At 38.5% G+C, this 14,591-nt stretch overlaps 1 protein-coding gene across 2 annotated transcripts in view; it reads left to right on the plus strand.

Moving 5' to 3' along the window:
* The window catches only part of ELP3 (elongator acetyltransferase complex subunit 3), a 123,280-nt gene that overhangs the window by 47,880 nt on the left and 60,809 nt on the right, over positions 1–14,591 (plus strand). For both annotated transcript variants that reach the window (XM_072634792.1, XM_072634793.1), the window contains exon 10: positions 654–847. In XM_072634792.1, the coding sequence (XP_072490893.1) occupies positions 654–847 (194 nt within the window). The remainder of the gene's footprint in view (positions 1–653; positions 848–14,591) is intronic.

Genomic DNA, 14,591 nt, shown 5'->3' on the forward strand with positions numbered 1-14,591 from the left:
AAGATTACTAATAGATTTTCCCCACTGATTCTATTGGTAGCTTGTAAAATTATTCATTTGCTCTTGGTGACTTGAATAAGTCAACAGCATTTAGATGCTCTATGATAGTAAGACTGTCAATTTAGAACTAGAAATACTTTACAGATCATTTGGTCCAACACTCTCATTTTACAGATGAAGAAACTAAGACTAAGACCTTTCCTAAAGTCACACTTGCAGCTCCAATAGCATAAAATTGTACCAAGACTTTTGGGATACACTGCATAGTAAAGTGGCAAAGGAGAGATTAAAACTTTAAAATATCTCAACTAAAATATAGTGATTTTTCTTTTCTTCCTCATGAGAGACTCTGCCAACTTTGTAAAACCCCAATATTTTTAACCCACTATGAGAAAACCAACTTATCAGATATTCAGAGAATGATAAAGTCATTCTAAGTTTGAGGAAAAATATCATCTTCAGTGTACCCATATAATGTATTTATGTTTGAATTAGTATCATACTGTGGATTTTGAATAAACCATTCTCTGTTGTCTGCCTGGTTAAAGTTGTTTTGAGAATGCTGTTACTGACAATAAAAACAATTTCTTAAGGAAAAAAAAGTGTGTAATTTTTGTATGGATAATTGAGAGTTGTTTATTCTTTGTCCTCAGGAGTTTTTTGAGAACCCTGCCTTTCGCCCTGATGGTATGAAACTATACCCTACGCTGGTGATACGTGGAACTGGTCTTTATGAGCTTTGGAAATCAGGAAGATACAAGAGTTATTCTCCTAGTTGCCTTGTAGAATTAGTAGCTCGAATATTGGCTCTCGTACCACCATGGACACGAGTGTACCGAGTACAGAGGTAATGTGTTGTTCTGTCCATTTTATTTCATACTTCAATACTTTGGTGACACTCTGATCTCATTACTCTGCATATTCCTTCCATTGGTGCAGATCAGAATTATTCCATGCATGCCTTCTGACTTTCAGTGATTCTTGTTCATATCTTTCCATAAATATTCAGTCTGCTAGAGAATTTCCCTGAGGATTTTTGATTTTCACAATTACCAGTATAACACTTAGACCTATCCATCTTTTATCTCTTATTCTATTGCCTTTTATCCTAAATATCTTTTATCACTTGCTTGTATGCACTATACATCTTTCTGTTGAGTTTTGGTTCACCAACAATTTTGATTCTTTGGACATAATGGTATTTCATTATTTGTACCTGTATAGCATGTCCAGACAAATGTCAATATTGAAAATATGAACTTTTTTTTGTAATCAGGAGACAGCTTAGCATCATTGAAAAGGTTGCACACTTTTCCAAATGCAGACTAGCTACTATTTTTCTTAGTTCTCAGACCAGCTCATTTTTCATCTGAAGTTCCTATCCAGGATATGCATAGTGATAGACTAATTCAGTAGACTTTAACTTCTTAATACATTTCATGGTTTGGGCAGTATTGGTGAGGCAAATTCTTACTCTGCCAAAATTAAATTGACTGGCTCTGTCCACATTTTTATCAATCTGTTATAACCATTGAATGTTTTGAGAAACTTAAAGATAGGGATGATTGGGACACAGTAAATTTTTAAAAATGATATTAGTTTGCTGTTTAACCCCAGAATCTTAATGAAGTTTGGAAGTAGAAGGGAATGAAAATGAACACATAGTATCAGAATTCCTCTGCCCCTTTGAAAAGAAGAGGAAGAACATAGCGGAAAACTCTCTGCAGTTATTCCCTATTGTTATTTGGGGTAGATTTACTTGGAAAATGAAGTCTTCCCTCAAAGAAGTTTTGATTACTTGGGAAAGACTAAAATGATCTTTACAGTTCCCCTCTCTACAGTAACAACTTCATTGGTCTTCAGATAAACAACTTTGGTAGGGAGGAGAGAAAATAAAATCACCTTTGCATTTAGAGATTTCTGATGATCATCTACAGGAAACCTTTCCCAGACCCTCTTAATTCTAGTGCTAAGTGTGCCAAGTGTGTTATAATTACAATTATTAATTCATTTAATCTTCACAAAATATTGGCAAGTGGTATTAATAACCCCATTTTACATTGAAGGAACTGACATAGACAGGTTAAGCAACTTACCCAGGGTCATACAGCTAGTAGGTGTCTGAGGCTCATTTATTTAGTGCTTTGCTGTTCGAAATATGAATATTAATCTCATGTGATCATTTTAGCCACCCTGCAGAGTGTTATTAGTATTATTTCCATGTTATAGTTGAGAGAACTGAGGCCCAGAACATTGTGACTTGTCTTTCAGCTATTAAAGGTGTGAGGGGTGTGTGTGAAATATTGAAACCAGTATGGTAGACAAACATATAACTAAAGATGTCTGCACCCTATGTCTCTCTTGTCACTCCAGATCCCATTTGTTGATTCTTACCCTGAGAGATATTAAAATACTTATCTATGAGAGACTAGTTTTATCTAGAACTTCAGGCTAGAACTGAGTGACCCAAGGTCATTAGGGGTAGTGGTGCTTTTTGTACTCAAAAGGACAAAGGAGACTGGAACCTTCTATTATTTTTTTGGCTGAGGCTTTTTTCTTTTTACAGTTTTCAATTTATTTATTTTTAGTTTTAAACATTCACTTCCATAAGTTTTAAATTGTCTCTCCTTCATTCTTTCCCCCCTCCCCAAGATGACATACAATCTGATATAGGCTCCACACCACTTTTCCATTAAACTTATTTTCACATTAGTCATGTTGCATAGAATTATAATGAATAGGAGAAACCATGAGAAAGAAAAAAAATAAAACAAAAAAGAAAATAGTCTGCTTCACTCTCCATTCCGACTCCATAGTTCTTTCTCTGGATGTGGATGGCATTTTCCATCATGAGTCCTTTGGAATTGGTTTAGGTTCTTTACATTGCTAAGAAGTCTATCAAAATCACTCATCACACACAGTGGCTATTTCTGTGAACAGTGTTTTCCTGGTTCTGCTCACTTCACTCAGCATCAGTTCATATAACTCTTTACTGGAACCTTTTATAATTTCTCCAATATAGGTAAACTGATTCTCATTAGTTAATTAATTTACTTTTAGTTTTCAACATTCACTTCCACAAGATTTTGAGTTCCAAATTTTCTCCCCATCTCTCCTCCTCTGCTCACCCCAAGATACTGTGCATTACCCCTTCCCCCAATCTGCCCTCCCTTCTCTTATCTCCTTCCCTTCTATTTTCCTGTAGGGCAAGATAGATTCTGTACCCTGTTGCCTGTAGTAAACAGATTCTAACCACCTTTGAGCAAGACGCAGTCATAAAGAGACCAAGTAAGGGTCAACGTGCTAGGCATAGAGTTAAGACCCTGGGACCAAAAAGACAAAAATTAAATCATTACAAACTTAGATTTTCTATCAGGAGTTAACATATACATAAAGAGAAGGTGGTAGATTTTGGTTGTTGTCAGGGGTTTCATTTAAAGGACTCATCAGTCTTTATATCTATTTCTACCTCTCTGTCCCCAGTCTTGTCTTAATTGAAAAGGGTTTTGTCTAAGTAGATTGATCATTCCATGTAAAACAACCATCTATTAGTGCATCTTGCCTTCCTCTTCGACCTCCACTTCTAGATTTTATTTTCTTTCCAATACTGTCTTCTGCTTTTTGTCCAGTTTGGTGGGCATCCCCCAAGGTTCTCTACTGGGCTGTCTCTACTGTCTCCCTTAATGATCTCATCATCTCCCATGGGTTCAGTTATCGTCTCTGGGCAAATCATTCCCAGATATATCTATCCAACCCTATTCTCTGTCCTAAGCTCCAGTCTCACATCATCAGCTACATTTTAGACATCTTGAATTGGATGCCCTATAGGCATCTCAAATGCAACTTGTCCAAAGTAGAACTCATCTTCTTTCCCTCCAAACTCGTCCAGATTTCTTCCAAATTTCCCTAATCAAGGGCACCATCTTCCTTCCAGTCAGCCAGGCTCACAACCTCAATGTCATCCTCAACTCCTTTGTCGCACTCACTCTACATATCCAGTCTGTTCCCAGGTCCTGTAAATTCTACCTTTGCAGTATCTTATATAATCGCCTTTTCTACACTCATATATCCACTGCCCTGGTGCATTCTTTTATTACCTCACTGCTGGATTATTACAGTAGCCTGTTGGTTGGTCTATCTGCTTCAAGTATAGCCCTGCTCCAGTCTATTCTCCACTCAGCAGCCAAAACAATTTTCCTCAAGCACATGTCTACCAATGTCGTTCTTCTGCTTAACAAATTCAGTTGGCTGCCTTTCACCTCCAAGATCAAATATAAAATTATCTGTTTGACTTTTAAAGCCCTTCACAACCTGGCCTCTTTCTTTTCTAGTCTTCTTACACTTTAATTCCCTCCACATAATCCATGATCTAGTGACCCTGGTCTTTCTGCTATTCCTCATGCATATAATACTCTCATCACCTTTCTCCATGCCTTTTTGCTGGCTATCCCCCGTACTTGGAATGCTTCACCTTCTCACTTTTCCTTATACCCTTGTTGTGCAGTGGATGAAAGTGTTGAACATATAGGCCGGAAAGCCCGAGTTCATATCCTGCCTCTAACATTAGCTGGGTGACCCTGAGCAAGTAACTTTACCCCCGTCTGCCTAGTTTCCTCATCTGTAAAATGCAGATAATAATAGCACTTACTTCACAGAGTCGTTGTGAATACCAAATGAGTTAACTTATATAAAACACTTTGCAAATCTTAAAGCACCATATAAATGCTTCCTTCAAGATTCAGCTCAGATCATACTGTCTGCAAGTGGCTTTTCCAGGTCCTGACCATTAACAGTCCAAAAATATTAGGAGATAGAAAGTTCAGCATTTTTATAAACCGTCAAGCCAAGTGGATGATAACTATTCAGTGGTTGTATAGAGTGAATTCCTCTTTACATATGGATTGGATTGTATAATCTCTAGTGTTTTCCTCAGCTCTGAAATTCTGTGATTCTATGAAAATAAAGTAACAGTTTAACTTTTTCACATTCTTACTGAGGTGTAAAGAACAAATAAATAGTACAATTTTAACATTTCTAGAATAATAAAGAAAGTGCATAAATGATTTAAACATTCTTGAAATGATAAGACTTAGAGCTGTTCGAGACTTTGGAAGCCATTCTCCTCGAACATCTTCATTTTACAAATGAATAATTTGACCCCCAGAGAAGTGACTTGCCTGTGGTCAGACACTGGCAGAGCTAATTCTTACTCCAGGGCCTCTGACTACAAATTCAGCATTCTTTTTTATTTATTTATTTATTTTTTGTTTTCAGTGTTCTGCAGTCACTACCATAGAACTCAAGATGTTTTTCCCTCCCTCCCCCTTCTTCCCCCTTATACCTCCCCCCTCCCTCCTCAAGACAGCATACAATTTTATATAGGTTCTACATATACATTCCTATTAAATACATTTTCACCATAGTCAAGTTACATCGAAGAATTAAAATGAATAGGAGAAACAAAACAATACAAAATACAATACAAAAGATGATCTGCTACATTCTGCAATTGAATTCCATAGTTCTTTCTCTGGATGTGGAAGGCATTTTGCTTTAAAAGACCATTAGGAAGTTTTTAGGTCCTTGCATTGTGACAAAGTTCTCCTGGATCTGCTCCTTTTGCTTAGCATCAGATCGTATAAGTCTTTCCAGGACTCTCTGAAGTCTTCCTGTTCATATTCCATTACATTCATATACCATAATTTATTCAGCCATTCCCCAACTGATAGGCATCCCCTTGATTTCCAGTTTTTGGCCACCACAAAGAGTGCTGCTATAAATATTTTTGTACATGTGGGATCTTTTCCCATTTTTATGATCTCTTGGGGATACAGTCCTAGAAGTGATATTGCTGGGTCAAAGGGTATACACATTTTTGTAGCCCTTTGGGCATAGTTCCAAATTGCTCTCCAGAATGGTTGGATCAGCTCACAACTCCACCTACAATGAATTAGTGTTCCAACTCTCCCATATCCTCTTCAACATTTATGATCTTCCTATTCTGTCATGTTTGCCAATCTAATAGGTGTGATGTGGTATCTCAGAGTTGTTTTGATTTGCATCTCTCTAATCAATAGTGATTTAGAGCATTTTTTCATGACTATAGATATCTTTAATTTCTTCTTCTGAAAACTGCCTCTTCATATCCTTTGACCATTTATCAATTGAGGAATGACTTGTATTCTTGTACATTTGACTCAGTTCTCTGTTTGTTTTAGAAATGAGGCCTTTATCACAGACAGCAGTTGCAAAAAAATTTCTCCAGTTTTCTGCATACCTCCTAATCTTGGTTGTATTGGTTTTGATTGTGCAAAAACTTTTCAATTTTATGTAATCAAAATTATCCATTTTGTACTTCATAATTCTTTCTATCTCTTCTTTAGTCAAAAATTCTGCTCTTCTCCATAAATCAGATAAATACACTATTCCTTGCTCCACTCATTTGTTTATAGTATCAATCTTTATACCTAGCTCATGTACCCATTTGGACTTTATTCTTGTGTACATTGTCAGGCATTGGTCTATGCCTAGTTTCTACCACACTGTTATCCAGTTTTCCCAGCAATCATTGTCAAACAATGAGTTCTTATCCCAGAAGCTGGGGTCCTTGGATTTATCAAACTGTAGATTGCTGTATTCATTGACTACTCTGTCTTGAGTACCTAGCCTATTCCACTGGTCTACCCTTCTGTTTCTTAGCCAGTAAAAAGTGGTTTTGATAATTGCTGCTTTATAATACAATTTGAGATCTAGTAGAACTAGGCCATGTTGCGTAGCATGTCTTTTCATTAGTTCCCTTGATATTCTGGAACTTTTGTTCTTCCAGTTGAATTTTGATATTTTTTTCCAGCTCTAGAAAATAATTATCTGATAGTTTGATTGGTATGGCACTAAATAAGTAAATTAATTTAGGTAGAATTGTCATTTTTATTATATTGGCTTGGCCTGCCACAAGCAACTGATGTTTTTCTACTTATGTAGATCTGACTTTATTTGTGTGAAAAGTGTCTTGTAGTTGTGTTCATATACTCCCTGGATTTGTTTTGGCAGGTAGACTCCCAAATATTTTATAGTGTCTACCCTGACTTTAAATGAGATTTCTCTTTCTATCTCTTGGTTTTGGGCTTTGTTACTAATATATAGAAATGCAGAAGATTTTTGTGGGTTTATTTTGTAACCTGCAGCTTTGCCAAAGTTGTTTATTATTTCAAGTAGTTTTTTAACTTTATTCTCTGGGATTCTCTTAAGTATATCATCATATCATCTGCAAAGAGTGATAACTTAGTTTCTTCTTTGCCTATTCTAATTCATTCAATTTCTTTTTCTTCTCTTATTGCTACAGCTAACATTTCTAGTACCAAATTGAATAATAGTGGTGATAATGGACAATCTTGTTTCACCACTGATCTTATTGGAAATGCATCTACCTTATCTCCATTGCATATAATGCTTGCTGAAGGTTTTAGGTAGATACTGCTTATTAATTTGTGGAAAGTTCCCTGTATTCCTTTGTCTCCAGTGTTTTTAATAGGAATAGGTGTAGTTTGTCAAAAGCTTTTTCTGCATCTACTGAGACAATCATGTGGTTTCTGTTAGTTTTGTTGTTGATATGATCAGTAATGCTAATAGTTTTCCTAATATTGAACCAGCCCTGCATTCCTGGTATGAATCCTACCTGATCATAATGTATTATTCTTGTGATAAGTTGCTATATTCTTTTTGCTAAAATCTTATTTAAAATTTTTGCATCTATATTCATTAGAGAAATTGGTCTATAATTTTCTTTCTCTGTTTTAGTTCTTCCTGGTTTAGGTATCAAAACCATATATTTATCATAAAAAGAATTTGAGGGGACTCCTTCCCCAGTGTTCCCAGATAGTCTATATAGTATTGGAATTAGCTATTCTTTAAATGTTTGATAGAATTCACTTGTAAATCCGTCTGACCCTGGAGAATTTTTCCTAGGGAGTTGTTTGATGGATTGTTCAATTTCTTTTTCTGAAATGGGGTTACTTGAGTATTCAGCTTCCTCTTCTGTTAATCTGGGCAATTTATATCTTTTAAAATAATCATCCATCTCATTTAGGTTGTCGTATTTACAGGCATAAAGTTGGGCAAAGTAATTTCTAAGTATTGTTTTAATTGCCTCCTCATTGGAGGCGAGTTCACCCCATTCATTTTTGATATTGGTAATTTGCCTTTCTTCTTTCTTTTAATCAAATTGACCAAAGGTTTATCAATTTTATTGGTTTTTTCATAAAACCAACTCTTCGTTTTATTTATTAGTTCAGTAATTTTCTTAATTTCAATTTTATTCTCTCCTTTGGTTTTCAGTATTTCTAATTTGGTATTACTTGGGGATTTTCAATTTGTTCTTTCTCAAGCTTTTTCAGCTGCGTGCCCAATTTATCGATCTCCTCTTTCTCTGTTTTATTCATGTAGGTATTCAAAGATATAAAGTTTCCCCTAATAACTGCTTTTGAAGTATCCCATAAGATTTGGTAGGTTGTCTCATTATTGTCATTGTCTTGAATGAAGTTGTTGATTGTGTCTATGATTTGTTGTTTAACCCACTCCTTCTTTAGGATTAGATGATTTAGTTTGCAATTAATTTTTGGTCTATCTTTCTATGGCGTTTGATTACATATAATTTTTATGGTATTAGGATCTGAGAAGGATGCATTGAATGTCTCTGCCTTTCTGCACTGAATTGTGAGGTTTTTATGCCCTAATACATGGTCAATTTTTATATATGTGCCATGTACCACTGAGAAAATGGTATATTCCTTTCTGTCCTCATTCAGTTTTCTCCAGAGATCTGTCATATCTGTCTTCTCCAGAGGTTTATTCACCTCCTTAACTTCTTTTTTGTTTATTTTAAGTTTAGATTTATCAAGTTCAAAGAGGGGGAGGTTGAGGTCCCCCACTAGTATAGTTTTGCTGTCTATTTCTTCCTTCAACTCCCTTAACTTCTCCTCTAAGAATTTGGATGTTATCCCACTTGGAGAATATATGTTTAGTAATGATATTGCTTCATTGTCTATGATACCTTTTAGCAAGATATAGTTTCCTTATGAATTTTTACAGCTAAGCTAGGGGATAAAGGCCTCATTTCTAGAATACATAGAGAACTGACTCAAATGTATAATCATACAAGTCATTCCCCAATTGATAAATGGTCAAAGAATATGAACAGGCAATTTTTGGAAGAAGAAATTAAAGATATCTATAATCATATGAAAAAATGCTCTAAATCACTATTGATTAGAGAGATGCAAATCAAAACAACTCTGAGGTACCACATCGCACCTATAAGATTGGCAAACATGACAGAACAAGAAAATGATAAATGCTGGAGAGGATGTGGGAGAGTTGGAACACTAATTCATTGTTGGTGGAGCTGCGAGCGCATCCAACCATTCTGGAGAGCAATTTGGAACTATGCGCAAAGGGCTACGAAAACGTGCATACCCTTTGACCCAGCAATATCACTACTAGGACTGTATCCCCAAGAGATCATAAAAATGGGAAAGGGTCCCACATGTACAAAAATATTTATAGCAGCACTCTTTGTAGTTGCCAAAAACTGGAAGTCAAGGGGAGGTCCATCAATTGGGGCATGGCTGAATAAATTATGGTATATGAATGTAATGGAGTACTATTGTGCCATAAGAAATGATGAACAAGAAGACTTCAGAGAGGCCTGGAAGGACTTATATGACCTGATGCTGAGTGAAAGGAGCAGAACCAGGAGAACTTTGTGCACAGCAACAACCACAGTGTGCAAGAGTTTTTTCTGGTAGACTTGGAATTACATAATAATGCAAGAACTTCTTAAAAAAAAAAAATCCCAATGGTGGTTCTCTAAGGCAAAATGCCTTCCACACTCAGAGAAAGAAATATGGAAGTCATTCGCAGAATGTAGCAGATCATGTTTGTGTATGTGTATGTTTTTGTGTATCATGTTTTGATTTGTTATATGATTTCTTCCATTTATTTTAGTCCGACTACATAGCATGACTATAGTGAAAATGTACTCAATAGGAAAGTATATGTAGAACCTATACAGAATTGTATGCAGTCATGGGGAGGGAGGGGGGTAGTGGGGGGTAGGTGTCCGGGGGGGATAAAATCTCAATTGTATGGCAGTGATTGTTAAACATTAAAAAATAATAAAAAATTAAAAAAAAGATATAGTTTCCTTCCTTATCTCTTTTGATTAGGTCTATTTCTGCTTTTGCTTTGTCTGAGATTAGGATTGCTACCCCTGCTTTTCTTATATCAGCTGAAGCACAATATATTCTGCTCCAGCCTTTTACCTTTACCCTGTGTGTATCCCCTCATTTCAAATGTGTTTCTTGTAAACAGCATATTGTTGGATTATGGCTTTTAATCCATGCTGCTATCCATCTCTGTTTAATGGAAAAGTTCATCCCATTCACATTCATAGTTATGATTACTATCTGTGTCTTTCCCTCCATCCTCTTTCCCACTGTTTGTGCTTTTAGTTCTCCTTTCCCCTCCATAATAGAGTTTTCACTTTTGACCACCACCTCCTACTTCTTCCAGCCCCCCTCCCTTTTACTCCCCTTTACTCTTCTTCACTCCCTTTTAGCCTTCCCTCCTCTTTCTTTCCCCGTTCCCCTCCTGCTGCCTATAGAGCTACTTAGATTTATATACTTAATTAAGTTTGTTGTTCCCTCCTTGAACCAAATCAGATGAGAATACCTTTCAAACAATGCTCGTCTCCCTCCCTCCTCTCCCTCTACTGTAATAAAATTTTGTACTTCTTCCTGTGATGTAATTTACCCCCTTTCTACTTCCTCCTATTCACATCTCCTGATACAATCCCTTCGCATGCTTACATCACATTTTTATCATCACATCATTTACTTTATACCTGCTCCCTCCATTTATGTATATCCCTTCTATATTTCATAATAGATATACAATTCTCAAGAGTAGCAAGTATCATCTCCCTTTATACGGAGGTAAAGAGTTTGCCCAAATTGAGTAACAAGTTTTTCTTTTCCCCTGTTTACCTTTTTATGCCTGTCTTGAGACCTGCGTTTGAAGATAGAATTTTCTATTGAGTTCTGGCCTTTTTATCAGGAAGATCTGGAAATCCCTTATTTCATTGAATGTCCATCTCATTGCCTGAAATGTTATGCTGAACTTTGCTGGGTAATTGATCCTTTTTTTTTTTTTTAATTAATTTTTAACATTTATTTTCACACAATTTTGGGTTACAAATTTTCTCCCCTTTTATCCCCTCCCCCCCCCAAACCCGAGCTTTCTAATTGCCCCTGTGACCTATCTGCTCTCTCCTCTATCCTCCCTCCCTGCCCTTGTCTCCGTCTTCTCTTTTGTCCTGTAGGACCAGATAGCTTTCTTGACCCCTTAACCTGTATTTCTTGTTACCCAGTGGTAAGAACATTACATTTGGTTCTAACACTTTGAGTTCTAACCTCCTTAGCTCCCTCCCTCTCCACCCCTTCCCCTTGAAAGACAGGCAATTCAATATAGGCCATATCTGTTTAGTTTTGCAAATGATTTCCATACTAGTTGTGTTGTATAGGACTAATTATATTTCCCTCCATCCTATCCTGTCCCCCTTTACTTCTATTTTCTTATGGTCCTTTCCCTCCCCATGAGTGTCGACCTCGGATTGCATTCTCCTCCCCATTCCCTCCCCTCCATTCTCCCCCCCACCCTGCTTGTGCCCCTGTCCCCCACTCTCCTGTATTATGAGATAGGTTTTCCTATCAAAATGAGTGTGCATTATATTCTTTCCTTTAGTGGAATGTGATGAGAGTAGACCTCATGTTTTTCTCTTGCCTCCCCTCTTTATCCCACCACTAATAAGTCTTTTGCTTGCCTCTTTTATGAGAGATAATTTGCCCCATATAACTTCTCCCTTTCTCCTCCCAATATTTCTCTCTCACTGCTTGATTTCATTTTTTTTTTTAATATATGATCCCATCCTCTTCAATTCACTCTGTGCACTCTGTCTCTATGTATGTGTGCGTGTGTGCATGTGTGTGTGTGTGTACTCCCACCCAGTGCCCAGATACTGAAATGTTTCAAGAGTTATAAATATTGTCTTTCCATGTAGGAATGTAAACAGTTCAACTTTAGTAAGTCCCTTATGATTTCTCTTTGCTGTTCACATTTTCATGGTTCTCTTCATTCTTGTGTTAGAAAGTCAAATTTTCTTTCCAGCTCTGGTCTTTTCATCAGGAAAATTTGAAAGTCTTCTATTTCATTGAAAGACCATTTTTTCTCCTGAAGTATTATACTCAGTTTTGCTGGGTAGGTGATTCTTGGCTTCAGTCCTAGTTCCTTTGACTTCTGGAATATCCTATTCCATTCCCTTCTATCCCTCAATGTAGAGGGTGCCAGATCTTGTGCTATCCTGATTGTATTTCCACAATACTTGAATTGTTTCTTTCTAGCTGCTTGCAATATTTTCTCTTTCACCTGGGAATTCTGGAATTTGGCCACAATGCTCCTAGGAGTTTCTCTTTTTGGATCTCTTTCATGCGGTGTTCTGCGGATTCCTTGAATATTTATTTTGCCTTCTGGTTCTAGAATCTCAGGGCAGTTTTCCTTGATAATTTCATGGAAGATGATGGCTAGGCTCTTCTTTTGATCATGGTTTTCAGGTAGTCCCAGAATTTTTACATTGTCTCTCCTGAATCTATTTTCCAGGTCAGTTGTTTTTCCAATAAGATATTTCACATTATCTTCCATTTTTCGAATCTGCGCGGTATGTTCTGAGATATCTGTCTTTCTCGAAAAGTCCTTAGTGTCCATCCGTACCATTCCAGTTTTGAAAGATCTTCTGTTTTCTTCAGTGAGCTTTTGAATCTCTTTTTCCATTTGGTTAATTCTGCTTTTGAAAGCATTCTTCTCCTCATTGGCCCCTTGCACCTCCCTTGCCAGCTGAGTTAGGCTAGTTCTCAAGGTGCCAATTTCTTCAAGATTTTTTGGTTCTCCTTTAGCAGGGAACTGATCTGCTTTTCATGCTTCTCCCTCATCCCTCTCATTTCCCTTCGCAGTCTTTCCTCCACCTCTCTAACTTGATTTTCAAAATTCCTCTTGAGCTCTTCCATGGCCCGAGCCCATTGGGTGGGCTGGGACACAGAATCCTCGATTTCTGTGTCTTTGCCTGATGGCAAGCATTGTTCCTCCCCATCAGAAAGGAAGGGAGGAAGTGTCTTTTCTCCGAGAAAGTAGCCTTCAATAGTTTTATTTCTTTTCCCTTTTCTTGGCATTTTCCCAGCCAGTGACTTGACCTCTGAATATTCTCCTCACACCCACCTCGCCTCCTGGTCCTCCCAGCCAGCGTTTGGGGCCTGAGATTCAAATGCTGCTTCCCGCCTTAGGATTTTTGGCGGGGGCAGGGCTGCTATTCAGTGTGAGAATTAAGTTCATGTGGTCAGGGGCAGGGCCGCCTCTCAGGCATAGTTCCCTCTGGGGGTTTATGCACAGACCTTCCACAATGGATCCAGGCTCCTGCCCGTTTGGGGAGCCCCCGTCCGCAGCTGCCTCTTAGCCCCCACCTCCTGGGGGGGCCCGAGCCTTGGGGGCACCCCACTCCCCTCTCAACCCGCCAAAGAGACTCTCTCACCCACCCCCGTCAGTCACCTGTTGGTGGGGAGGCCCGTGCCGCCGCTGAAGATCCCACCTCCGGAGCCCTCTCAGATCTGTGCCTCTTGGAGCCGTGGCCGCCGCCGCCGCCGCCACAGGTCCGGGCTGGGCTCTGCGTCTGCAGCGCGACGGACCTTTTGCGAGAGGTTTGCAGGTCCCTCTGTGGGTGGGGGGACCTGCGTGGCTGCTGGAGATCCCGTCCCCGAAGCCCGCTCGGATCTTTTCCTCTCGGTGCCGCGGCCGCTGCAGGGCCGCACTCCGCTCCCTGTCCCGGCGCCCAGTCCGCGGCGCGAAGGACCCCCCGCAAGAGGTCCGCAGGTCTCTCCGGAGCAGGAATCTCCCTCGCTCCAATACTCCGTGGTCTCTGGGTGCAGAATTCGCCCTGGCTTGGTCCCCTCTAGCCGTTCTGTGGTTTGTGTGTTCGGAGCTATGTGTATGTGCGTCTTTCTACTTCGCCATCTTGGCTCCGCCCTCTGGGTAATTGATCCTTGGTTGTAGTCCCAGCTCCTTTGCCTTACAGAATATCATATTCCAATTTCTTCAGTCTTTTAATGTGGAACCTGCAAGGTCCTGTGTGATCCTGCCTGTAGCTCCCAGATATTTGAATGGTTTCTTTCTGACTGCCTGTAGTATTTTCTCCTTCACTTGATTGTTCTGGAATTTGGCAACAATATTTCTTGTTGTTTTTAGTTTGCCATCCCTTTCGGGAGGTGAACGGTGGATTCTTTTGATGATTATTTTGCCCTCTGGATCTAGCACTTACGGACACTTTTCCTTGATGATTTCTTGAAAGATATTGTCCAGGCTCTTTTCTTCATCATGGCTTTCTGGTAGACCCATAATCCTTAGATTTTCTCTCCTCAATCTATTTTTGAGGTCAATTGTTTTTCTGATTAGATATTTTACATTTTCTTCTATCTTTTCATTCTTTAGATTTT

Source organism: Notamacropus eugenii, chromosome 1, assembly GCF_028372415.1.
Source record: "Notamacropus eugenii isolate mMacEug1 chromosome 1, mMacEug1.pri_v2, whole genome shotgun sequence".
In the NCBI taxonomy this organism is placed as follows: Eukaryota; Metazoa; Chordata; class Mammalia; order Diprotodontia; family Macropodidae; genus Notamacropus; species Notamacropus eugenii.